Source organism: Chamaea fasciata, unplaced genomic scaffold (genome assembly GCF_029207755.1).
Source record: "Chamaea fasciata isolate MVZ Bird 193981 ecotype frontalis unplaced genomic scaffold, bChaFas1.0.hap1 SCAF_7, whole genome shotgun sequence".
In the NCBI taxonomy this organism is placed as follows: Eukaryota; Metazoa; Chordata; class Aves; order Passeriformes; family Sylviidae; genus Chamaea; species Chamaea fasciata.
In genome coordinates this window covers 673,435-699,412 of record NW_027094092.1, presented here as the reverse complement: position 1 = coordinate 699,412, position 25,978 = coordinate 673,435, and the positions used below count along the sequence as shown (strand labels likewise).

At 44.6% G+C, this 25,978-nt stretch overlaps 1 protein-coding gene across 2 annotated transcripts; it reads left to right on the top strand.

Moving 5' to 3' along the window:
- The first annotated feature begins 88 nt into the window (after positions 1 to 88).
- On the top strand, positions 89 to 23,321 carry BUB1B (BUB1 mitotic checkpoint serine/threonine kinase B). 2 transcript variants are annotated; one of them, XM_066187090.1, is made up of 23 exons: positions 89 to 107; positions 1,571 to 1,753; positions 2,086 to 2,145; positions 2,368 to 2,512; positions 3,263 to 3,459; positions 3,540 to 3,718; positions 3,834 to 4,027; positions 6,610 to 6,704; positions 8,435 to 8,661; positions 8,932 to 9,044; positions 9,547 to 9,644; positions 9,925 to 9,977; positions 10,767 to 10,851; positions 11,230 to 11,338; positions 11,820 to 12,106; positions 13,004 to 13,185; positions 15,214 to 15,360; positions 15,508 to 15,623; positions 15,894 to 16,055; positions 16,764 to 16,906; positions 19,307 to 19,478; positions 19,841 to 19,947; positions 22,777 to 23,321. In XM_066187090.1, the coding sequence occupies exons 2-23, from the start codon at positions 1,611 to 1,613 to the stop codon at positions 22,967 to 22,969; spliced, it is 3,207 nt and encodes a 1,068-aa protein (XP_066043187.1). In that variant the 5' UTR covers positions 89 to 107; positions 1,571 to 1,610; the 3' UTR covers positions 22,970 to 23,321. The 2 variants fall into 2 exon arrangements, with proteins under 2 accessions (XP_066043187.1, XP_066043186.1); XM_066187089.1 differs by lacking the exon at positions 89 to 107 and adding an exon at positions 431 to 511.
- Positions 23,322 to 25,978: the final 2,657 nt, after the last annotated feature.

The window sequence follows — 25,978 nt, the reverse complement described above, 5'->3', positions numbered from 1 at the left end:
CACCAAAGCAGAACTCATGGCCAGATGCACGAAGTGAACGCCCCACGAAAAATAAAAGGATGAGTTTAAGACAGAGAAATAACGCGGAGAATCGGCGAGTGCCAGCGGTGAGCAGAGGGAAAGGGCGGGAACACAGAGCAGGAACAGAGTGTATGCCTTTCAGATGAGATTAACAGCAAACGCATTAATTATAAAATTATTTATTTGCCCCCGCCGGCGGCCGCGCTTGAAAACGACATTTCCCATGATGGCCCGAGGCGACGCAGGACGGCGCCAATCAGGCGGGGCGGGGCGGGGCGGGGCGGGGCGGGGCGCGGCCAATGGGGAGGTGGGAGAGGTTTGAATTGTGAGGCGGGGCCGCCGTTACGGCTTTTGGGCTGCCGGGGTCCTGTGCGGGTGGCTCGCCCCGCCGGCAGCCGAGTGCGGAACGTTCGGCTGGGGGCGGCGCGCGGGACGGGGGCCGCCTGCGGTGTGGGAGACTAAGGCGGCCTGAGGCGCTGTGGGGTGAGAGGTGCGCAGGGGCTGAGGGCTGTGGGGTCCCTGAGGGACCGAGGCGGCCTCAGGGCCTGTGGAGTGTGCGGGGCTGCGGGTTGTGGAGTCCGTGAGGGGCGCGTGCGCCTGTGGGGCTGAGGGGCTGTGGGAGGGGCTGTGGGCCGTGACGAGCCCCCGAGGATCCGGGGGGGCCTGTGGGGTCCGTGAGGTGCTGAGAAGTGCTCGGCACTGATGGCTGTGGGGTCCCTAAGGGACTGAGGTGGCCCTCGGTGCTGTGAGGGGCGTGGCGCTGATGGTTGTGGGGTCCTTGAGAGGCGCTCGGGGATCCGTGAGGGGCTGAGGAGGCGTGAGCTGTGTGTGGGGCTTGGGGGGCTGAGGCGCTGCTGGGGGCTGAGGCGCTGTAGGCTGTGAGGGGCGCGCGGCTGAGGGGCTGTGAGGGGCGGTGAGGTGTGTAGGGCGGAGGGGCTGTGGGTGTGAGGGGTCCCTGAGGGGCTCGAGGGGATGAGGTACTTGGCGCTCGTGGCTCTGGTGCTCGGAGACGTGTTTTTGTGGCCGGCACGGCGCTGGGGCTGCCTGGAGAGCGCGGGGTGCCCGGTCCCGGCCGCGGCGGTGCGTCCCGGGGAGCCAAGAGCCTCGGGTGCCCTCGGTGCCAGCGGGGAGTCCCCGCCGCCCCCCGGCAGGGGTCGGGGCTCGGCTGTGCCCCCCGCCTGCTGCAGCCGCTCGTCTGAGCGGTGAAGGAGCAGAGGGTCCCGGCTAAGCCTGGCTGAGGCTCCCCCCGGCCGGAGCGCACCGTGGGCAGCCCCTGTGAGGAGGGTGGGGGTCTCGGGCCAGGGAAAGGAGCGATCACTGGGGAAGGGAGGCGGCTTAATCTTAGCGGCTTTTGCTGCTAACATTGCTTGCGGCTCTTCATTGTCAGGATGGGCTCTTTTTTCATGTATTTCCCGCAGTGGGGAGTTGACCCCCCAAGTCCCTCTAAAAGCTGGGTATCTAAGCGGTGTGAATGGGCTGAGGAAAGCTGGCTCGGTCAGGTTTCAGGTCAGTACCGTGCCTTACAGGCGTTCATTTCTTGTTAACGCAGGATTAAAGGAGAAGTGTTCAGGATCGGAGGAGAGGTGGTCATGGCCCAGGAGGACAGCCACGAGTGGGAGCTGAGCAAGGAGAATGTGCAGCCCCTCAGGCAGGGACGGGTGATGTCCAGCTTGCAAGAGGCACTGGCTCAGCAGGACTGCTCCAGCCACACTGCTGTGCAGCTTAAAAAACAGTAAGTGATGCTATAACAGCTCCTTTCCCCTTATCTTCCTCCCTCCTCATTTTACCAATGTCTTCTTTAACTGTGCTAATCTCATAGCATTTAAAAAAGTCATGAAAAGTTTAGTAACTGATGTCTATACTATTACCACGCTCTAGAACTACTCACTGCAGGTGTTGTGTAGCACAGACTTCAACTTTCTAGGTTTGCAATGCAGCATTTAAACAGCAAACACTAGAGAGATTTGGCTGGGCTTTTTAGTAGTTAACTCTTAGTTTGTAATATACAAGGTAAATCTACAGTGGTACAAATGTATTTATTGGATGAATGGTGTTGTGTTGTAGGGAGTTTGAAGCAGAAATCCGATTTTACTCTGGAGATGATCCTCTGGATGTGTGGGAGCGGTAAGTTTCCCCTTATTTCAGAAAAAAGTTGAATGGTGAGGTATCCTTGTAAAAACACGGGGAACATTCTAATTTAATAAGCAACTCATTGAAAGCTCAGTCCTATAATTGTTTTTAAATATTACATTGTGTTTCCATGTTACGCCTATTTTTTCTTACTCTCTTTATATGTTACAGCCGGTTATTAAGCACTGACTTGCAACGAACCCATTGTGTCTGTAGGTACATCAAGTGGACAGAGCAGGCCTTCCCGGGGGGTGGCAAGGACGGCAACCTCGCAGCGGTGCTGGAGAGGGCAGTGAGAGCCCTCCACGGGCAGCAGCGATACTACACAGATCCTCGCTATCTTCATCTCTGGCTCAAGTTTGTGAGTGTTTCGGGAACCTCGCTGCTTTTCCTTGGGACCTTGTCATGTTGTCTGCACTCAGCTGATTCTGGTGACAAGAGTTCAAACAGTGTGGTACAACGAGTGCGATTATTAGACGTATTTTTCTGCAAATATGTTACTCTTGAATTCTGCTTCTCGTTCCAGGACTATTTTTTAGGCTTGCTCACTTTGGACAGCTACAAACTCTAGAAATTTTTGTTTTGGAAAAGCTGCCTTGAATGAACAGAGTTCAAATATTTATTTAAGGAGAAATAGAAGTGATTTAAAGACACAATATCTTAACTATATCTGTCCTACCAGATATTTTAGCTTCTAGCTGTCTTCTATGCCCATCCTTTTAAACTCTAAAGCAAGCTAAGCGTGTTCTGGTCCTACCTGTCTCTCCATTGCTGTAATGTTTGTTGTCCATTTCTTTTCAAAGCAGCTTTTCCCCAGCTTTAGCTTGCTGAGTGAATTTAGCAGGTCCAAAACTGGCAAGGATTGTGCTACACTTCATCTGAAGCTAAAATAACTGTTTGTTCTCAGGAATATAATTAAGGTGTAATTCAATCATTGAATTACCTCACATTCAAATAAGAAATGATAAAGTTCTGTGTGCTGGCCTTAGAGCTGCTCCTGTCAGACTTGTATTGGAATCATTGGGGTCTTGCTGGAGGTGTTGAAATGCAGCTTTTGCCTGAGAGCCCTCTGCAGTGCCGTGTGACTGCAGCCACACTCTGGTCGTTTCAGGGGGATTGCTGCAACGAGCCCTTGGATTTGTACAGCTACCTGTGCAGCCAGGAGATCGGCACCACGCTGGCCCTGCTCTACATCACCTGGGCAGAGGCGCTCGAGGCCAGGGGCAGCTTCAGGAAAGCAGATCTGATATTCCAGGAAGGGCTGCAGCGCAAGGCTGAGCCTTTGGACAAACTCCAGGCTCATCACAAGTAAGGGAAGAGCTCAGGTGCTCCCCTGGATTCCTGCAGTAGGGAAGGTTATGCTGACTTCTCCGATGTTTTTTTTCTAGGCAGTTTCAGGCCCGTGTTTCTCGGCAGACACTACTGGCACTTGAGGAAAATGCTGATGGAGACAGTATGGGATTGCTGGAAATTGCAGAGCCTCAGAGAAGTTCACTGGCAGACCTGAAAGGCAGAGGGAAGAAGAAAGTGAGAGCCCCCATTAGTCGTGTGGGAGATGCAGTTAGAGGTACATTCAAGTGCTAAACCAACCTGTTGTTGGAGGAGTTTCATCTCTTTAACATGAGATTTGCAATTCAATGTGACAGTTGAAGGTTAATTGACATAAATCTTCTTGCTTATAGCCATGAACCCAAACAGAAGCAGCCAGCCTCAGGCTTCTCTGCAGCTTCCAAATACTCCAAGTTTTGCTGTGTTTGATGAAAATTCTCTGTCTGGACCAGAGATCCCCACACTTACAGCACAGTCATGGCCAGCACCTCCCGTTCCCAAGGCCAAGGAGAATGAACTCAGTGCAGGACCGTGGAACTCTGGCAGGGTAAGGAGGCTCAAAATGGATGGGGAAAAGAGAGGAAGGTGTGTGTAAGTTGGTGTCATCTAAACTCTGAGACAGAGGTTTTGCCTTTCTCCCTTTCCTGTGGTTTGTGTCTATTGCAAATACAGATTTAATCATAGAATTGTGAAATTGTTTGGGTTGGGAGGAACCTTAGAGATCATCTGGTTTCACCTTCCACTAGTGCAGGTGACTCCAAGATCCATCCAGCCTGGCTTTGAACAGTTGCAGAGCTGGGGCAGCCACTGGGTAGCCTGTGCCAGTGGAAGAATTTCTTCCCAATATCTCATCCAAAGCCACCCTCCTTCGGCTTAAGGCAATTCCCCCTTGTCCTGTCACTCCACGGCCGTGTGAATGGTTGCTTTCCTTCTAAAGAGTCCCTGGCCATGTGTAGTTTGTTCAAGTTGAGCAGGCTGATATTGCTAGAATGAGGTTAAAAAACTCTGTGGAGTTTTAAGATTAAGAAAAGAAAAATCTTGCTAAGCAGGAGAATTGGCAGAGGTGGCCTGCTGAAGTGTTTGGAGGGCAGAAAAGGAATGGAGGAGGGAAAATGTTAGCCAGGGAAGGGGAGAGGAGCCTGGCATTAGTTCAATCTGTAAGAAAGAAGCATAAGAGTTGAATTGTCTTGGAAAATACAACCTGAAGGAAGAGCTTGTTGGCTGTCTTGTGCAAAGAAGGCATGTACAGCGTTCTGCAAGTCTTGTTTTGAAGTGCTTGTGAGGAAAACAGAAGAGCGGAGATGAAAAGAATCCAAGTGCTGTATCAATGGAATATTTATCCTGGCAATAGGATGACAGAAAGGAGATTCCAGTGGCTTAAACTAAACATCAAAAGGAACAACTGTGCTACAGGTGTTTAGGCTGTTCTGGAGAAGTGATGCAAGACATTGTCTGAAGGAAATCAATCCTGTGAGATCAGGTTTGTTCCACAGGTGCTCAGAAATCCCCCGGTGTTGCCATGTTCTTTGTAGCTGAGAAAAGAAGAATAGAAAGTCACGAGATTGATGCCTGGAAATAGAACACAGACTTTTCCAGACCATGTTAGAATGATAATATCAAAGCAAACCTTTACTTGAAAGCCTTCAGGTACACAACATGGCAAAAGCAGTGCTCAGAGTTCGATCCTTACATTGAACCAATATTGGCCCATGAGAGGAGCACTTGGATGGGGAATCTCCTCCCTGGCTTCTGGCCCCTCCCCTGCCTTTGTTATGCCTGTGCTTAGGTGGTGCAAAATAAAATGTCCTTGGAGAAGTAACAGGCGAGACACAACAAAACTCTAGGAATGTGTCAGGAAGTGCCTGTTCACTGTGGGAAAGTGCTGGGAGTTACACTGAGGCATTTAACCATCTACAGAACTCAAATACATCAACAGCATAAAAGGGAAAAACTTCAGGCATCAGGATGATGGGAGTATTTTCATCTTCTCAATATAGGCGTTGTTATAAGTGAAGCCTGGTCACAAAACCTTGAATGAGGGAGGGATGCAGCCAGGATAAAATTTAGGGCAACGCCAGGAACATTTTTTTCATCTAGAGAGCTGTTTGATTAAATGAATGGAAAGATAAGTAAATCCCAGGTTTCATAGAGCTGAGAAGAGTGAGGAAGAATTATTGATATGAAATTTCTTTTACCAGTCTCTTTATGCTGCTTAAAACATTCATCCTCATCTCTGAGTGCTTCTATATTTCTTTTCATGTCTGCCCTTACAGCAGTCAGTGCTCCCCACTTAATGAAATTTCCTAGATTTAATTAAGTAAAAGATCCTGTTTGTGACAGAGGAGTTGAGGATGTTTAATTCTACTGCACTGAAGAGCAGTGGAAGAATAACCTTTGGTGAATGCTCTGGAGTATTAAAACCTGCAGAGAGAAGAAGAGGCTTGTCTTCCTGCTGGTTTCAGGAAGCCTGAGGAAGCAGTTTGGGAACTGATGGAAAAGAGGAGTGGGTTTGGGAAGTGTTCCCACCACGTAACTGTTTTTGTGCTGAAGAATCCCAGGGAACTGAATCAGGCAGACGAGAGTAGTGTGTTGTCAGACTAAATTCCACCTCTTGTCTTTACTAGTGGGCCCTGGAAGCTGTTAGGGGAGTTCTGTGGTGCTGAAATGGCCTCTGGTGGGAAAAGAGAAACAAACAAACCCATACCCAAGTCTGGCGGCTGTTGGCGGACAGGAGAGTGAATATTGTCCTAGCATTGGGGCAGGCTTGGCTGTCAAAGGAGAACTGTGGGGTGTGTGGAGAAGGAGGAGCGGGTGGAATACCCAGCTTGACCAGGATAAGGTGTGTCCATATCCCTCCCTGTGTATCAACCATTCCCTCAGGATAACAGCAGCTGGGGCTGCTGGGGACACGCAGGAGGAACGTGCCTTGCCTTTTAGGTGCCAGTGCTCAGCTGCTGGGCTGTGGCTGTGTCAGAAGGGAATTCGTCTTGGAGAAGTCTCAGTGAAGTTGAATTTTCTCTGTAAGAAAACCTGGCAAACCTGAGCAGCAGATGAGGACAAGGGAGGTGCAGAGGGGTGTGGGGACTGGAATGAATGGGTGAGTTGTTCACGTTGCCTTTCCTTCTGCAGCGCCCGCGCGGCACTGGGAGCTCTGGCATGGAAGTGCCCCACCCACTGCCCAGCTTCACCCCCTACGTGGACGAGTCAGCTCAGCCCCAAATGATGTGAGTCCGGCGTGTGAGAGGGGGATTGCCTTTGGAATTCTCAAAGCCGCTTCCTAAAACTGGGACTTGTTTTGCCAAGTGCTTAAAGCCCCTCGAGCTGCAGGAATTTAAAAATCTGTCAGGCTGGAAGCAATTAGTGCTGCATGCTGATGCCAAAGGCTTCAGCAGAGGTTGCATGAGGACACGAGAAGTGCTGAGTGCCGCTCATGATGCGGGAGCCTAGATGATATTTATATATGCTAATTAGTTTAATAGCTTAGCTCAGTGTGTTTACAGCAAAGCACAAGCTACCTGTGTAAGGGTGCTGTTTGCTGTGAAGCAGCCCCAAATTGAGGCAGACTTGTGGCTGTTTGTTTTCAGTCTTGGGAACTCTATGCTCAGCATATCTGGCGTTATATTCTGAAAGAAGCTCTCAGAGTTGCCATGCCGACAGCGTTGCTGAGGTCGTGGAGGAGTGAGTGTGCTGATGAGCAGTGCTCCCTGAACTGCTGATAAATCCCAGGAGGTGGGGTGGGTTGGTTAGAGCACAGGAAAAGACATTCTTTTGCAAGGTTGCTCTACCTGTCCGTGGCTAATGATGGCCAGGGTATCCCCTGTCCTTGTGAGAGAGGAGTGGAAAAGGCTGTTTGGTATTCCTGACAGTTCCCACAGGTGTGAATTGCCTGGAATCAGGGAATGCTGAGGGGGGGTGAGCAGCACGGGTTGCCTGTGGGCGGCAGAGTGGCTCTGGGCAAGCCTGTGCCCTTGTTTAGTTGAGGAATATGTCAAATCTGCATTTCTGGTTAAACTGAAGGACAGTTTCTCTCCTGAGGGTCAGTGACACCACATGGGTGAATCTCTGGGATGACGATTTGTTCCTCACTGAAGGCCACAGCTTTTCTTACCAGGGAGAGGGAAGGAGTGGGTAGAAGTGGACACCAGCCCAAGTTAGCCCTAAGTGACTTAGGCAGAGACTTGCTGTGTAGGTTTAGATGATGTAGTTGTAATCTTAAAAGTACTCTCTTTTTTCCCTGTCTTTGAATCCATTTCCTCATGATACCGTGGTCACCTGCCAAATGTGAGGTGTTACGCTGAAACTGTAAATGCGATGCAAATCACGTCATCCATGGTTCTTGGCAGAAAGACCACGCTGTGATTTTGCCACTGATCCCCACGCTCCCCCAATAGAGCTCTAAACCCACACCCATTAGGAGCACGTGTTTGCCTCATGATCATTCCCAGATGTGAGTTTATCCAGCTGAAGTCAACTGGATTGCTGGTGCTGGTACCAGCATTGCTTCTTCTCTCCTGAAATTAGCATGTAGGTTTCATCTGGCCCAACAGTTTCCATTTTTATGTCCTTTTTCTCCCAGATAACTGTCCTACAAACCAGAGTGTAGGGTCTTGTCACACCTGTGGTCACACCACTCAGTGGAACAAAATTGAACAGATCCTGCTTTAGGATGCATGGCAGTTCAGACATCATAAGAGTTTTATTTGCTTTTGACTGGAATTTATGAGCACTTCATTGGATTTGTGTTTTAATGTTTGTTTTGTTTTAGTTATCACATGATTCTGAGTAGTGTGGGTGGCCTTTGGTGTTATCCATTCCAATTTTCTTGCACAGAACCAAATATCTTTCCACTACTCCAAGTCTGGGTTCTGAAATTAGCGCTGTTGTCTCCCGCGGCTGCTTTCCTGTGCTACAGTGAAGTTCCCAAAGGCCAGGTGATAAATTCCTGGTTTTTCAGGACTCCCTGCAAAATCGAACCCAGCATAAACCGTGTGTTGAGCAGTCGCAAGCCTGAGCAGCGGCAGGACCCGCTGCAGCGAGTGCAGCATCAGCAGCAGGACGCTCAGTCAAAGGAGGAGATGGTGATGTACTGCAAAGAGAAAGTTTATGCCGGAGTTGATGAATTCTCTTTTGAAGAGATCCGAGCTGAAATCTACAGGAAGAAAGCGAGAAAGAAATGTGAAGGTATGTTCCAAAGTGGGCTGCAGCAAGTGAGGCTTTCGGGATGGGATCGTGAAATTGTATTGGTCTGTGATTGCAGCCGCTTCTCTCTTTCTGCTGGAGCAGTTGTTTAACTGCTGTGAGGTACAGGGACAGCAGCACGTCCAGCAGCTTTACATGGAAGCTGTGGGACAGGGAAAGACCACCAGAAGTTTTGGGCCCTTGACAATTTAGGCTGCAGCCAGTGATTGTATGTGAAAGAGGCATTGGGCCCTAGAGGTGTTTTTTCCTTAGATGAAATACAAGCCATAGAACGGAAGAAGGAAGAATTACAAAGGAAAATTGAGGAGCTGGAGAAGAAATTAAAGAAGAAAGAAGGTGACAAGCTGCAACAACCATATGAGCAGGTATTGTCCTCGTTTCACTGTTGTTTTCCAAGTTGCTGCAATTTTAAATGAGAGTACCCAAGAAAGCCAAAAGGAAATATTTCTGATATTCTTCTAAGAGATTTTAAACTTCTTTTGAAAGGATTCTTCACTAGGAAAGTATATTCTCTCTCTCCCTTCCCTGTTTCCAAAACAATGCCTTCACAGTAATTATTTTAAATAATGAAACAGAGTTGTGACTTTGTAAGCTACCTAACTGCTTACATCTGTCCTTAACAGTTGTAGGGTGACTAAAATCTATGAAAGTATAAATACGATTACAAAGAGTAAATGATGCCTTTTAACTACACTATGCAATAACAGTGGATTTTCTTTGTGCAGGTAAGCTAAGTACAAACAAAAGTGGCTAAAGGCAACCATTATCTATCAGGGTTTTAGTGACTACGTGGGATTATCTTCATGGTTTTGGAACCTTTTTGCAGTTCTGTCACTGTAGAACTGAAATGTGGCTCTGTTTCCACAGGCAGCAGAGGTAATGGCAGCTTCCCCAGCTTTGGGGACGCAAGGATTTACTTCTTCCAGCGCAAAAGAACATGGGGAGAAACAGCCTCAGTCACAAAGGTAACAGAGGGGTTTTTAGCCAACAGGGAGAACACTTGGGGGGCAATGTAGGTGCAACTAGTGAGATCACTAGGAGCCTGTTTTCTCAGGTAGAATGGAATATAGCCTTGGCATCAGCCTGTACCAGGATCTCTTCTCTTTCTCCATGTGTTTGATTATGTGTCTGAGGGATCTTCTTGCAAGTAGCATTTGTCAGCTTGGCTTGCCTTTTTTACAGAGTTTACTTACGTTTTGTGAAGGTCTTTAGAATACAAATGATTTTATTTTATCTTTTTCACAGCGAATTCCAAATCTATGAAGATACTCAACTACATAAACTGTCTTGTTCTGAGGGTAAGTAGTCAAGGTTACCATTAAGGAGAAGGTTTGGTTAAAGAGAAGTGTTCCATGAATACCAAGAAGGCAGCAAAGGAAATCCCAAAGCTTAGGTGGATTAGAGGAATGACAGTGTGTGTGCTAGTGGTGCCTTTTCCCACATGGAGCAGAACATGGAGCATCTGAGAACTGTCACTATTTGAAAGGACTTTCAAGCAGACTACCATTTTTCTTTCAGTAGCTAGAAAGTTTTCTTCCCTCTTTCATGTTTGCAGTCTTAAAAACATCTTCGAAGAGTTTAATGCTGTCAGTAGATTGATAACTACCTTAAGTCCTTTTCCCTCAGAGGTTTTTCTAGAAACCAGCAATTGTATATTGTGGAATTTGGTAAGTTTTGTTGGGAAGGTCCCATCCTGAAGAACTTTACTTCTGATCAGAGTTGACTCCTGTTGCTGTTGACAAAGGTTGTCCAGACTCCTGATGAATCCCCAGCCAGCCACAGTGGAAGTACATTTTTAAACTCTAAGGAGGAACAGAGAAATGAGGGCAGTCTTGCAGAAAAGCATACAGACTCTGAAGCATAGTGTCAACGCTGCGAGTTAGCTCACCTAATGTGGTGGTAAAGGGATGGTTCATTAATGTGACAAAACCAAACCTATTTCAATGGGTTTCTTTATGGGCCAGCTCTGTAACTTCCTGTTAGAAGCAGAACTTTTAGGACTGTGTATTAGCTATTTTAAGTAATGTTGGATGTGCTATTTTGGAAGAACTGTGTATATGACAGAGCCTCTTGGTTTTTCTTTACAGATGTAGGTCTGCTTCCCCCACCAGCTGCTGCTCCATTTTTCTCTGTATTTGATGAATCCTCTACTTTGACAAATCCGAATACAAGGTAGAATTATTCAAGACCTACATTTCAGAGGGAAGGAGAAGGGAAGCATCAAAGCCCTTGCTGTATCAGCTGAAATAACTGTCTCTTGCAGGGGTGTGTGGGTGGGGGTGTGTGTTTTGTTTATATTGTTATTTTGATTGAATTACTCAGAGTCCATGCTGAGGAAATACTCTCCTGTTGTTCATCTTCGACCTAGAACTGCTTAAGCTGCTCTATAAACTTCCTTCATTCTGGGGATGTGTATCTATGGCTTACTGCTAGTTCTGTAGTAGAGACTGGTTGGTTGCAATTATCACTAGACTTCAACTGTTGAGAGGAATTTGTTGGAGATGGGAAGCTGCTCTAATAAACGTGTGACTGACTGTAACTTCTTTGTAGTTGTTCCGCAGATGGAAGCCGGAAAAGTGCCCGTCAGCCTCTGGCTGTTCGTCAGCCTCTGGATTCTCTGAGTGCCAAGGAAAGCTCAGCAGCAGCAGCAGCAGGCTGTGTAAGGAAACACTTCATCCCATGGCAGATTGCCTGCCCAGGAGACACTAAGGCAGCCTGTGCAGTTGTCAGCCTGAGTCAGCCAGGCTGCACTGGCATCACGTGTGACAAACCGGGTTCTGAACTGCTGCCTGGACTGGCAGCGACTGAGCGGGGTGATGATGAGATTATCCTGGGAATACCATCTTGTGCCTATGGCTGCCTCGATCCAGGCCAGGCTGCATGGGGCGTGGAGCCACCTGGAGCAGTGGAAGGTGTCCCTGCCCACGGTGAGGGGTGGCGGGTGATGGTCCTTAAGGTCCCTTCCAACCCGGACGGCTCTGGGATTCTGTGATAAGTAGAATTCACGAACACTGAATGTCCCATTCACGTTGGAAGGGGGTGGAGTGGGAGAAAGGGAAGGGAAATGTTGAGTTTTTAACTAAAGATGAATGTGTGATAAAGTCTGCAGGCTTTCGGTGCCTTTTCTATTTCTTTTTCAGGATGAGCTGAATGGAATTGAACGCTTGGCCGAGGATGCAATTGTGACAGGCTCCTACAAGAACAAGACCCTTTGTGCCAACCCAGAGGACACGTGTGACTTTAACAGGGCTGCCCACCTGGCCTCCACGCCCTTTCACGGGGTGGTGGCTCAGAGAGTCCCAGCTCCTGCTTTCTGTCAGGGTGAACTGAAGGAACATAGTCCGGAATCCAGGAGTGCACCTCTGAATCAGGAGACACCTGTGTGTGAAGAAGCATACGCTGAAGGTCTCAGTGTAAAAAAACTGAGGTAATTAAGGGTAAAGCACCTTAAGGCCCTTCTCCTGCATGTCTTCCATGTTGTGGTTTTAGTGTTGCTGAGGAAGGAGTTTTCTGCAAAGCCAGAATGTCCTGGAGAGAGTCTTGTCTTTAGCTCAGGGTCCACTTTGCCTTGGGCAGGTTGAAGAGGTAACAGAAAGCCACTTGGCTTTTCAGCATTCCTGCTGTGGGACTTAAGCACGAGATAATTTTTAACCAAATAACTTGCAGAGAAATAAATTAAATGCATTGTGTCTTCATTATCAAATGTGAAAAGCAGAATCACTGGTTCCTTTATACTTACAGGCTTCTGTACTTATTTTGACTATATAAAATATGTTTAGTGTTTGTAGTTCAGTTCTGCTGCAGAATACAAAAGCCAGAGAGAAGAAAACTTTTTTGTCATAGTGAAGACAAAGCATCTGTTCTGTGGGAGTTTCTTAATCTAGGGCTGAGTTGGATTTGCTGGCTGTTACGAGGCAAACGTGTACCGTGCTGAAGGTGTTTTTACTCAGGCGATTCCTTGAAAACCCTGCTGATTATAATGAGGAGATACTTCCCACCAAACCCATCACTGCTTTAAAAGCACTGAAATTTTGTAGCACAGGGAGTGATGAATATCCAGGATGCCTTCTGTAGTAGAGCAGTCAAGTTTGGTGGAAGAGAAGATGAAAATAATCATCTGTGGACTAAGATTCTGAGTATAATCAATCATCCAAACTGAAATGAAGCTCTGACGTGACTTCTGGCTTTCTGCTAGGAATGGGAAAGTATTTCTTCAGGGTAATTAAATCTGGGTGTGCACAGTGTCCTCTCCTAGTCCCCAGGTTGACATTGTCTAGCCCTTGTATCTTTGGGAAGTCTGAGTAGTTGATGGCTTTATTTACAGCCCCATCATGGAAGCAAGCCTGGAAGATACTCGCTCGTCAGGTTCTTCAGTCTCAGGAGGTTCCCTGTCCTCTGTTACACAAATGTCTGCTATTAAATACCTGCAGATCAGTGAGAAACTGGAGCTGGCTCAGAGCTTGCCTGCTGAAGTGGTTTCTGATTCTGGCGGTGGAAATGTTACTGGTTAGTACTAACCTGAATTTCACTCGCAACAAATAACTTGCAGCGGTCATTAAACGTGGGGGCTTTTCTGTCCTTTCTATATCGCACTCTGCTTTGTGTGTTTCCCATTGCTATGGCTTGTGATTGAACTTGTCTCCCTTGTCTCAAGCAGCAGTGAGGTGCAGTACAGGATGCTTGTCAGCATCCAAAGCATGCATATATCAAGGTGACAGAGAAGTTACTGAGGGTAGTAAAGCAGGCAGTCTGTAGGAATAATGAGGTCAAATTCCAAAATTAAAAACTTGGACCGGATGGCAGTGATAACTTCTAAGATAGCTTTATTTTGGTTTGTCTTTGTTTTTTCTCTGTAATCATACTGTGTGTCTCCTGATGTACTGATAAGCCACTACATTGAAAAGGATGAATACGAATTTGGAGTCTAGTGCAAGTGGCATAATTTTGGTTTAAATCTGCATTTTAACTCTCCTGTAAACTGTTGTGCTGCTTCACAGTATCCTTCTTATTCTTATTGAGGGAAAACAGTACTGGTACTTGAATAGTCAATTTCTTTGCTTGTTTTTCTTCTAGTTAAAGGCCCTTGTTTCTCTCTGTTCTAAATATTTGGATTACAGTTAGAACAGAAGTGGTCACAAAAAGCCTTCAGAGTCTGGGCTGTGGAATTCGAAGTGTGTTGGATGATGGTGTTCAAGGTGTTTAACCTGCTTTAACTCCTTTGGTTCTGGTTTATGGTGCTTTACTAGAATTGTGTATTTGAAAATTCAGTGTATTTACTCTGGAGAGTGATGTTCTCACATGCCTGCAGACTATTTTATGATGAAGCATGTTTGGGGCTTGGAATGAAAATACAGTTAGAAATTATGTCACTGAAATGGCTGGGATATTTTGAAGGGATCTTTTGTCTTGTTTTTATCATATGTACTAAACTTAGGGCAAGATGAAAAATCTCTTCTGAAAAAAAGAAAGCATTTGTTCAGATGTTTTAATGGTCCTTTCTTAAGCTTTGGATCTTTCCAGTTGCTTTGTTTCTTAATTTCTGCACATCTCCCTTGAACTGCAGCTCTCACCCTGGATGTAGTAGTTCTTAATACTGTGTAAAGAATAAAAATTACTTCAGATGTCTGGCAGTTTATTCCTGCAAAATATGCCAGTAAATTTCCTAGGTTTGTGATGGCAAAAACTTGGAACACATTCTAGCCTCCAGCCTACACTGTTTCCTGGATCTTTCACAGGATTGCTTCCTGAGCAGTACTTACTGCAAATGCCTTGCAAATAAGCGTGGATAACAGTAGATAATCTGGTTCTTACCTGTGTACTGTGGAGGTTTCAAATGTTCTCCCTCATTACAGCCATGGCATTTGGGAGAAGGCAGTAGAGGCCATCTAGTTCTTGTGTTTTATCTCAAATGATCAAGCAGACTAGACACTTGAGGCTACTTTGGTTTTTTACAGATCAACTCATCTACTGAATGACCTTATGTTCTGTTATGAAGGAAAATAAGTCCAGTCCTACAGGTGTCTTCCAGGAGATAAAAGCCATTAAATTCTTAACATTGCAGCAAGCAGCAGAGTTGGAGTCCAACTTTGTTTTCATTTTCTTACTTAAAACCTCTGCTGTAATCACAGGACTAAATTCCCTTAAACCCCATAATGTAAAACCCCCAAACTAATCACTTGCTCTGGGCATAGATTTTAAAAAAGGAGTGTTGATTTGCAGAATGAGTTTGAATTCTGCTGTGGCTGAAATAATTCAGAGCTTTGTCTCTTGTGAAAGATACATTTTGCATGATGCTACAGTAGAACCCTTGAGACCTCATGATAAAAGTCTGCGAGGCAGTTTTAAGGACAAGGGTCACATTGACTTCCCAGAGCTCTTGGAAAGAGAGAAGTTGACTTGCTAAGAGATGAAAAGTAAATCAGAATGTGGACTGAAAGTTTCCAGTGTCCAGGTTACTTCTACTCACAGATATAACCAAGTTGCAGAGAGTTAACACAATTTCAGCTCACCCCTTCGTGTTGTTTGTTTTCTTAGAGGATGATGTGACTCAGTTCCTCTGGAGCCCTGAACAACGTAAAAAGCTTTTAGGTTCTGTGCTATCATCACTGATTGCTTCTCCAGATTTTCATTTGAAGACGGGAGCTCTGCCTCACATGGAGCTTGAGAAAGACGTTGAACTGGGTAGGTGTGCCAGACCCTCTGCAGTGCAGAGTTTGTGTTCTAATGGGTTTGAATTGTGGTTCATAGTCACCCTCTTAGTTTTTATGTGGTGCAGGTGGGGAACAGCTATTTACTGTGACAGCTTATGAATGTAAACTTTCCACACAGGAAACGAGACTTACTGCATCAAAATGGAATATTGGAACAATGAAGAATACAAGATGTTTTTTGCCATTCCAACTGGACGCGATTTCCAGTGGGATGCTAAGGGATTTGCAATAAAGGTAACACACATGATGGTGGTTGTACAGGAAGTGTGAACTGGTAAGATCTCATCCATTAATATAAACTATTAATTTCTGAATTCCATGCATGAAGTTTGCTACTTCAAATCCTCTTCCTAATTGTGGATCTAGATTAAAAATTTCTGACTGTGAAAAATGTCTTCCTTGGTCAAGTGGGAGGGAGAGAAAAGGAGGATGAGAAGAATATGAAAATGAGCAATTTTCACTTTATTCCAAAAATAAATGTTCTTCTTATGTACCTTCTTGTAGGTGTATTCTCAGCCTGTGCCTTGGGATTTTTATATCACCCTTGAGTTACAGAAGCGTTTGAATTCTGACTTTGACCAGAGCTTCAGTGAGAATTACAGCTGTTACCTGTACCAGGATGGCTGTGCGCTTGTGCACAAGGACACAAATTGCTTCACACTCAGGGTCAGTACAGACAAACCAAGGACAATCAGAGGGTCCAAACTCCTGCTTGGGTGCCAGGAATGAGTTTGGGGTGGTGTTATGCTCCTTGCTGAAGAGCTGCTCCTGTTCAATCCTGCAATACAGATGCTCTGGTCTTTATCTGTGTACAAATCAGGGCTGCCTGTTAATGCCTCAGTTGGGTTGGTTTTCTAATTCATAGATCATGTGGTTCTCAGAGACAATCTTGAACCGATTTTTCACATTTTCTGTCTTTGTGAGTCATAAAGGACTGGAGCCAAGAACCACATGTTATTCCACAGCAAGATTTGCATCTAAAGCTGTTGTTTAACTTGACCTCTTTCAATACATTCCAGTCAGCTAGAGCAGGGTCACAGCAATTAATGTCTTGCTGAATGATTCACACTAAGTCTTGTAAGTGCATTTTGAATTGTTGCATACAAATAGGACTGAAATTCAGTGGTGATTTCAGTCTTCAGTTCAATTTCCCCCTCCTGATCTTTTGTCCAGTTTTGAGTAATAATGTTTCCTAAGAGCTTACGGTTCTCATAATTCTGTCTGGGCTGATAATGAGCAAAATCTCCTTATACTGAGTTTATGGTGGGCCTATTACCTCTGTACAGATGAATAGTGAAACAAAAGGTGAGCTATAAATATTTCACCTAGTCTGAGGCAGAAGAGTACAAAGATCGATGTTTATTCTCTTTTCAGGATGTTCTCCATGACCGTAAGTTCATCACAAAGGAAATCATCTTCTTGGTTGTTCATGATCTTCTGCACATGGTAGAGAAGCTGCACAAAGCCGAGATTGTCCATGGGGATCTGAGGCCGGAGATGTTGTTTCTGGGTGACAGGTTTGTCGCTGCCTTTGAAAATGGGAGGGTACAGAACACTCATTTCAGCTACAGTTCCCCTGCTGCCGTAGCTTCTCCCCTTGAGCTGGTGCACTCAAGTACTGAGGCCTCAACCACAGGCCCTGAGCCAAAGTTGACCTCTAGATGAACCTTCCAACCAAATGTTACGTTTGCATCCACTCATTAACAAAGAACCATTAGCAGTATGATCTATGTATCCACTTATTGTCGAAACATGTATTTACCTTCCTGTATTTAGAAACCAGATAAGGCCGCCACCTGCGTTTGGGGGTGTAGGAGCAAAGGCAACTCCCTGGGTTGGTCCCTGAACCCTGGCCAGGCTTTGGGAGGAACCCAGGAGGAGGCAGACCCCAGATATTCCTGCCCTGGAAGTGGTGGGAGCTTGTTTATTCCCACTGCCCAAGCTGGGCCCTGTCCCAGCACAGTGGGAGCCTCTTTGCCTGTGGGTGGAGGCACCTGTAGGAATTCCCAGTTCTGGGAGGGGCTCTCCACTGCTTGGCTGGGACAGGGGCTCCCCAGCTGCTGTGTGGCTCTGGAGGATGGTGAAGCCTTAGGGCAACTGGTGCTGTATCTTAATCACTGTAGGCAATCTTTGGTAGCAATGATGAGGGGCATGGCTGAGCTTCTCCTTGTGTTATTCTTTACAGTCTTGCATTATAGAAAACTACACTATTCCTTAAGTTGGTTTCTGTGCCTCTTGTGCTGAACCTGCCCACCGGCACAACAGGCCTCATTTTGCAGTCCAGGTTTTTTGGCTTCAGTGTATTCTGATAAGAGTGAAAACACTTAATTTAGGAATAAACCTTCCTGTAGAAATAGTATACACTGATGTTGTAAAACTTTAGCTCAACAAAATGCTTTTGCTGTTACCTGTGATTCTAAGTTCCTGCTTTAGCGAGGTTCTGGCCCGTTAACTCGATATAGTTTGTAAGTTGCCTTTACATACCTGAAACCCAGGAAATTAGAAGACATAAGATAGGTGGGACTGGAATATCCAGATACCCAAAACAAAGTATTCAGCTTCCTCTGCAGTCCAGCTTCTACCTTAATGATAGACCTCATTTTCTTCTTTAAGCTCTTTCCCATGTTAGGTTAACAAAGTCACGGTGCCCTTGGAATGTGGTCTGTGAACTGAGTGTGGTGATGCCTGGAAATAGGATACAAACTTTTCCAGACCATGTTAGAATGATAATGTAAAAGCAAAGCTTTACTTGAAAGCCTTCAGGTCCACAACATGGCAAAAATCAGTGCTCAGAATTCAATCCTTACAATTGATAAGATCAGGCAATTAGAATATCTGGCCAATATTGTCCAATGAGAGGAGCAGTTGTTCAGGTAATCTCCCCCCTGGCTTCTGCCCTCCCACCCTACCTTTATTATGCCTGTAATTGCATGGTGCAAAATAAAGTGCTCTTGGAGAACTTATAGGCAAATCATGATAATATTTTAGGAATGTGTCAATAAGTGCCTGTTCATTGTGGGAAGGAAAGCTGGAAAAGTTCTGGAAGTTACACTGAGGCATTTAACAGTCTACAAAGCTACAAATACATGAAAAACACATAAAAGCTAAAAACTTCAGGCATCAGTGGGAAGCCAGTAGCCAGAATGTCTAATGAATCAGATATAATTCCATTACATAAATTCACTGGGACTATTCTTAGTTATCACTGATATATTAAAAATAGCTATTTTACCTACTCTGTTAGACAGAAAGAGAAGATCAATTCCCCAGTGGCTCCAAGCCCGGGGGTCCAAGGTTAGGCTCTCTGAGAGCCAAGGCTGAAAACCAGCTCTTTGAGACACCTTTTTATAAACAGAGTTTAGTTCCTATCTGAGGGGGGCTGTTCAGAAAAGCATAGAACTATGGGGGAGTTGCCTCATCACTGATGTCTCTAAGTGGGGATTCTTGTCAGTGATGTTAATTTGCTAAACATTTAAAAATGCATCTGCTTTGTTATGTGTGCATCTTCTGCACTTTTCATCCCGTGTTTTGTGCACCATAAGGATCCTTACAAAGGTAACCCCTTTTTTATCACCTGGGTCTGGCTCATAACTTCAGGACCAGTGAACAGGCATCACACTGCTCCCACAGTCCACAAACTTGGTTTCAGACAACTGTGACAAATACAAAAATAGCGTTATGCTCAGCCCTTTATTGTTTCCTATTGCTTACTGTGGGGACAGCAGTATCATCGCCAAGCTCCCTGCTGTGAGCCCTTCCCATCCAGGGCAGCCCTTGCAGCAGTAGTTCTGACAGCAGCCATCAGAGGGGAGCATTGACGTGGCTAAGGCTCACCTTCACTGTGCTGTCAAGTTTAATTCTAAAAAAAAAGAAAGTTTTCTGGATTGCCTTCTGCCTCATGTGCTTCCTCTGCTCAGGATCTGTGATGCGTTTTCTAACGAGGAGGCGCCGAATGCTCTGAAGATCGTGGATTTCTCTCACAGTCTGGATTTGAGGGCTCTGCCTCAAGTCAGCTTTCCCTACAACTTTCCCACAGCTCAGACCCCTCATGGACAACAGCTTCTGGCAGAGAGTTCTCTTCCTTATCAGGTGAGTCTGTGTTTAGTAGGACATCTTAATTTCTGTGTTTCCTTTACAAAACCCATTTTCTTAAGTTAAAATTTACAAGTGCTGTGGAAAGCTCTGATCAATAAATACTGAGTAAAGAGAATTTCGCATCCGATGGAATATTTGGCATTAAGTGAAAGGATTAGCAGTGCTGTTCAGTGATTGTAGCTACTGTATTTATTTAGAAACCTACAATGAAAACACAATTTTACCATTAGAAGTTTTCTTGCTTAACAGATCTCTGGAAGATCCTGGTGCAAAGACGGTTCTGACTTAATTGTGCGAAAGCACTAAGAGCAGAAAGTGATAGACATTGAACTTTGTGGTGTTTGTTGTGATTACAGGTAGACTTGGTTGGCATTGCAGATATAGTCCATTTGATGTTGTTTGGGGATCATATCCAGGTCTATCAGGAGAATTCCCTCTGGAAAATCAGCCAAAACTTATCAAAGTAAGTCCTTTTGCAGAGGGGGCTGCTGGGAAACAAGAGATATCTAACTTCATTTTCTTTATAGTGATACTATCTTCAGAGCTTGGACCCTCCTATCTTCAGAGATTAGAACATACAACAACTTGGGGCTGTTTTTACCAAAAAGTGTTAGTTTTGTGGAGCCTAAAATTGTGAAGTTTTTGGACTTGTTCACTGGTAGCCTCAGTGCTGTGTAGGAGACAATTTTAAGTTGAATGTGAATAATCTGATCGAGATGATTTTGGCTTTTCCATCCTTTCAGATGAGACTGACTTAGTCTCTCCACACCTTACAGATCAAACTTGGAGAAGTTTGTAAGTGGGTGGGTGGTGAGGGGGACAAAGATCACGTGAGCATGTTGCCTCATAAATGGATTAGTTTGGCTTTCTGCTTTATTTCATTCTACTAAGACACTGATGGCAGGGTGTAACAGTTGTAGAAATGTTAACACTTGTACAGCAAAGAAAATAATTTAAAACTGTCAGCTAAGATGCAAGTGTGCAAACAGCTGCTTTTTGGAAGCTGCTGTTTGTCTCAGGTATTAAATTCTACTGCTCGCTCTTAGCTGCGTGTTTTGGCTATAAGTCTGCTCTTCCTTCCCGTGCCCTTTGTGTGTTCTTAGGCTGGACACTTGTGCATTTTGTTAGGCACATGCTGCAGGTTTTTTTGCCTTGGCATTTCATCAGGATTTTCCAGGACTCTGCACTCATGACAGCAGTTGCTGGACAGGGATCTGAAGCAGGATCTCGGATCACTCCTAGGAACATTGCTTTAAGAAAACCCACTACTAGCATGGGAGTTGTCCAGTTCCCTAGCAACCTGCACTGCTTACATCTCCCAGTTTGTTGTATTCAGCCTTTGGAAAAAATCCAATTTTCTTGAGCTGTTTACAGAGGAAAAAATGCCTTCTTTTATTTTTTTTTTTTTTCTCCTTTACTGGGTATATACCTGTTTTTCTATTATGATATCCTTCATTTAATTCTGCAAGAGATGAAATTGAGCTACTGCAGATGAAGCCACATAAGGCCTGAGTTGAGAAGCCTGGGACGTGGTGTCAGGGACCTTGATCAGGATGTGGGTATGGGAAAAAGAGCAGTAACTGTCTGGATAACTGGAGCAGGAGGAATAGTAAGTCTGAGCTGGGAAGGATAGGCCTGGCTATCTGTCAGTGGAGTTTGGAGGGGAGGGGTTAATTGGAAAGGAATTGTAGTCAAAGCTGGGGATGCTGGATTGAAAAAATTAGGATTTGGGGCTGAGGTAGAACTTGGAGGGAGACTTGAGGAGTGAGACCAGGTATTGACAACTGGATAGTAGGCTTCTTACTAGAAGGCTGACTGGTGTTAAATACAACAACCATGACCCCTCTTATCTTAAGAAAGATTTTTAAGCAGGACTTAATTATTTTTATTAAACAAATGTAGATATAGCAGAATGACAGCAATAGCTACTGATTTTACTACCAGTTCAGCAAAATACTGAAACAGTGGGGAATTGCAGGGTAGAGCACAGCATTTTTCTTCCAAGATCAATGGCTTTCAATAAAAGAGAACCCACTTAAAAGGTGACAGAACAAATGGAAAATGCTGAAAAATTGTGGTAGAGATTTAGGAGAAGGTATAACGTAAATTCCAATCAAGTTGGTTTTTTCATCTCTCTGTATAGGGCTGACAGCCTGTTATTCAGGGGAGGGGTTCTACCAGTATTAAAGAATGGATATGGTGATTTTTTTTTCTGTTTTCACTGGACTATTTTGGGAAACTTGATCTGTGCAGCTTTATATAAGGCAGGATATAGAAGCTGCATTTGAATTTTTAGGACTATTTTTGTCACTGAGAACTCCTTTCACCTCCTTAGCAACACTTCATCTCCTCTGCCACACCTCTTGCTCATCTAATCCCACAAAGAAAATGGCCTCAAGTCTTGCATGTTTTTTTCTCGGTTAGTTTCTGCATTGACTCAATTATTTTAGCAGATACAAGAGTTACCAGTGAAATAGTACAGGCTGGATTCATTCTGAGACTGGCTGCTGCTGTTTTGTGAGTCACTTAGATAAAGCAGAGGCAGATAATTTGTTTCAAAGCCACTGTAACTCCTAGCTTGAGGGAGAAAAGCGCTTCAGTAGTCAGTAGCAGTGCAAGACAGAAGAACAAAGGGTTTGCTCTAATATCAGTTTTCTGAGACTTAAATGAGTCACTTAACCTTTATATTCGTGTTGTGTGGGTATATCTGGGAGAGGGGGGATTTATTAATTGTCTCCAAAATGTTATCTGTACAGAACTCTGGCAGATGGAAGGCAGGGAAAAAAAAAGGAAGCAAAACTGGCTCTAAACCACCTTTTTCTTTTTTTTTTTTTTTTTTTCCTTGCAGCTTTCCTTTGATTAAGCCCTGTTAACTTAGCTTGCAAGTGGCTAAATAAGATCTACCTCTTCCCTTTATTCATTAAAGGAGTTTCCCAAGTTGTTTGGTTCAAAAATGTTCTTGATAATTCCTCTAAACTAAAGCTGCCTTGGCTTAGTACGAATGGTGGTAGTGGTCAGGTATACTAGAAGAGGTAACTGTACAAACAGTTGGTGTAGACCTGTGTAATTACTATCCAAAAATTTATTGGAGGAAGAAAATGGGGCCCATGCATATAAAATGGACAATTCATTCCCAGTTTTCCTTTATATTTACTCATGTGAGTGGAATTATTAACAATTTCAGGCATGGTTCTTCCAGGATGTTTAGTGCTGAATATGAATGGAGACCTTGATAGACTTGTGTGTGTATGTGTATGTACTGTTCCACTGAACACTGCTCTGTTTGTTTTAGGACCCCTGACAGTGATTTCTGGAGTAAACTTTTTGAGAGAATTCTGAATGCAGATGGTAAGCCCACAGTACCTCTGCTGAGGGCGTTGAGAGAGGAAATCAGTGAAATGTTTGACAGCTCTTTCAAAGAACGACTTTTGTTGACCTTAGCTGCTGTGGGAGAAACTTTCCTCCTGGTGAACTTGACTTCATAGATGACAAACGCATTTTGTATTCTAGAGAAGAATTTGTTGTTGCTTTCAAATGTTGATTTTCAAATGTAAACATGAGAGTGATTGGAGCCATTTCTGCCATCCTTCCCATGGGACTTGCTCAAGAATGTTCCTATTGTGTGAGTGCATGGAGAACCTCCCGAGCCTCTACATGACCCTTTCCCTATGGAGCAATTTGCAGGAGTTCGCAGTTTGTCTTAGCTGCCACCTCCCCTTCTTGTACAGCTCCTTAACAATTTAACACCTAACTTGCACCACGCTCTTTGAAATGTCTTTGTCCTGCATTCAGTTGGTCTTTTAATTGCTGTTTAATCAATAAAGTTGTGTTTTGGTAGTGAGTGTCGTATTTAACGGTGCTATCTAATGGTTTCAAAAGATTTCATTTAGAATCCATGCAGGAGTGCTGCTGCGTGACTGGGAATATTTTGTGGCTGCTGGATGCAAAAGCTCCTCATTTGGTGACAGCTTTCATAACCACATGGGATTTCCTGGACACTTGGATACAACTTGAATGATTCTACTTGGAATGTGCCCTCGTAGAAAGTTGTCAGAAGAAGCAGCAGATGAAGGCACAAATGGAAAAGCTGTGCACATAAACCTTTTTGCTTCTTAAGGCAAGAGTTTTGTTTGCTTTCGCAAGGGCAGGAGCTCCTGTCTGGATCTGAGCATCCCTGAAATCTCTGTTTGCCCGAAGTGAAGTGTTGGCAGGCTTTTTTGGGGAGGTTTTGTGGATAGTTATGTATATTAACCTTTTATATACTGCATTACTGAAACCAGTATGAAGGCTTCATTTTATTCAAGACAGCAGAATTTACCGGATCCACACCCAAGGTGGTGGTACTGTGTACTTGGCGTGTAGGGAAACTTCTCAGACTTGGGATTTACTTCATTGCAGCTTCTCCTACACTTTCAGGAAAGTGAGAGTAGACAACTGCATCATTAGCAATTTCTTCTCACTAAGAAGCCGAACTGGCTGTGTTTTTCTATTTAGTTGAATTCTCCAGCCATGGTTCTGTTTGGTTCTCCCCTTTTGTGTTATCTCCAAATTTTGGGGTGGAACTCAGTTTTGTCTTTTCCACATTGCTTCAAGCCACCTTCTTTCCTGCTTTTTTTTTCTGCATATTCCATCACTGTTCCTCTTACTTTGGCCTGTCTTCTTTTTGCTCTCGCAGATTCATAATGCCTTTTTTTACACTTTGTCTGAGTGGGTTATATATTCTGCTAATTAAGGTTTAGGACCTAAATGCCCTGGTAGATCAGCTTTAATATTGAATGTAAACTGCTCTGAAGAATTTATTTTGGTCCATTATGCCTTGTATAATGCTTCTTGTAGTACATTGATTAGTCATCTATTGAGCTTGCAGATATACAATGATCTATCTCTAACCAGAGTTTAGAGCCAAGATCACTGGTAGAGCACTCAGGAGTCCAATGCATAGCTAACTTCTGCTGGCTCTAAAAAGATGGCGTGTTTGTTCTTTTATTTAGCTGAAATTTGTTTGCTTTTGCTGATCCTCTGACTGCCTTTTAGACAAAAACTGGGGCATCTCATTTGCTGCCCTCTCACTTGCAACTTTTTCAGTTTAAATCCTGCAGCACTGAGCTGAATACCAGGTAGATTAGGAAGAGAAGGCTCCTAACAAAGTATCAATCACCCCAAGGACTTCTCAGACACCAGGTGTTTGTAGCCAGTACAGAACGACTTCACTGTGTCTAATTCACACAGAAAGCTTTTGAGAACAGCCTGAACAGAGATAAGAGCTCGCAGCAGAAGTTCAGTAAAGGAAAACTGTTCTTCAGGTCTTTAAAATAAGTGAAATTATTTGTCTTTACTTAAATGAGATCTAAATCCAAGCTGCACTACTCCACTATTACTTTTTTGTTGATTTGGCATCTTTCTTTGTAAACAAAAAGTGTGCTAATCCTTCTCTGTCTACTACGGCTGCTCATGATCAATTACTCTTCATGTACATCCCAGACAACACAAAACTGCCCCCCAATACTGTAGGATAAGAAACTGCCAATGGCATTGTGAATTTCTCCAAAATAAACACACACAAATAATGAAGAGGAAAAAGCAGATATAACAAGAATGAGCAGTCATCTCTTCTGATGTTTGTTCCCACTTCTGCTTCGATGGAACTCTGCCTCTATGCTGCACAGGTCAGTCTCTGCCTCCCCTATGCCATGAGCTGATTGCACCAACATGTAGCAGGAGCTCAGGGAGCTCTTTGGACATCCCTGTTGCCTGTTCAAGTGACTCTGCCTCCAACCTTAAACAAGCTTTTCCTGAGCATCACTTTTTGAATCATTGTGTAGCACATGGATGCTCTGTGACCTTGCAGGCTGGGATTGCCATAGACTTGTCATGAAGTAGGAGACACGCCAGCCCTGCCCACAGGAAGTTTGGAGATGAAAATTGTCTTAATGTTTTCTGAGGGAAAAGAGGGATCTATGAATCCTGACATGTTCCACATGAGGGATAGAGGGTAGAACGAAATAATGTGACAGCCAGATGTAGAAGTCCTAGTGAGGTTATCACTAAAAAAATGGAGTGATGGAATCTGGGCTATGGCAAATTTTAATTCCTATTATATAAATAGCAATGAGCAAAAGAAAATAGCAATATGGTGGATCATGGTTGTACCAGGTTGCTTTAGAACAAAACTTGACCAGAACTACAAGAGGGATGTCTGCAAGGTATCTATGGGCTTCAGCTGCTTTGATTCAGAAACTGAAAGCAGCAAATTGTTCATGTCTACTCTGTTAAGCTGAAAGGGGTCTAGAAATACTTGCAGGCAATCAATGAGTACCCAAAGATGCCAAAGGTAAAAAATAGAGGCTGATCAAATGTGCAGGTGTGAGCCATTTTCCTCTCCTTAAGCTCTGGAAGATGAAGCTGGAGTTGATTCCACTGTTTCTAAGGGCTCATGAATATCATTGCCTATACCTGTGCAGTACAGGTGGTCCAGGTTACCTTGTTAGTGGCCG

Excerpts from the sequence above, each read along its gene's own strand:
- BUB1B (XM_066187090.1), top strand. The coding sequence starts at position 1,611 with ATGGCCCAGGAGGACAGCCACGAGTGGGAGCTGAGCAAGGAGAATGTG. Across the intron at positions 2,146-2,367 it reads CCTCTGGATGTGTGGGAGCG|GTACATCAAGTGGACAGAGC; the intron begins GTAAGTTTCCCC and ends TTGTGTCTGTAG. Across the intron at positions 15,361-15,507 it reads TGAGAAAGACGTTGAACTGG|GAAACGAGACTTACTGCATC; the intron begins GTAGGTGTGCCA and ends CTTTCCACACAG.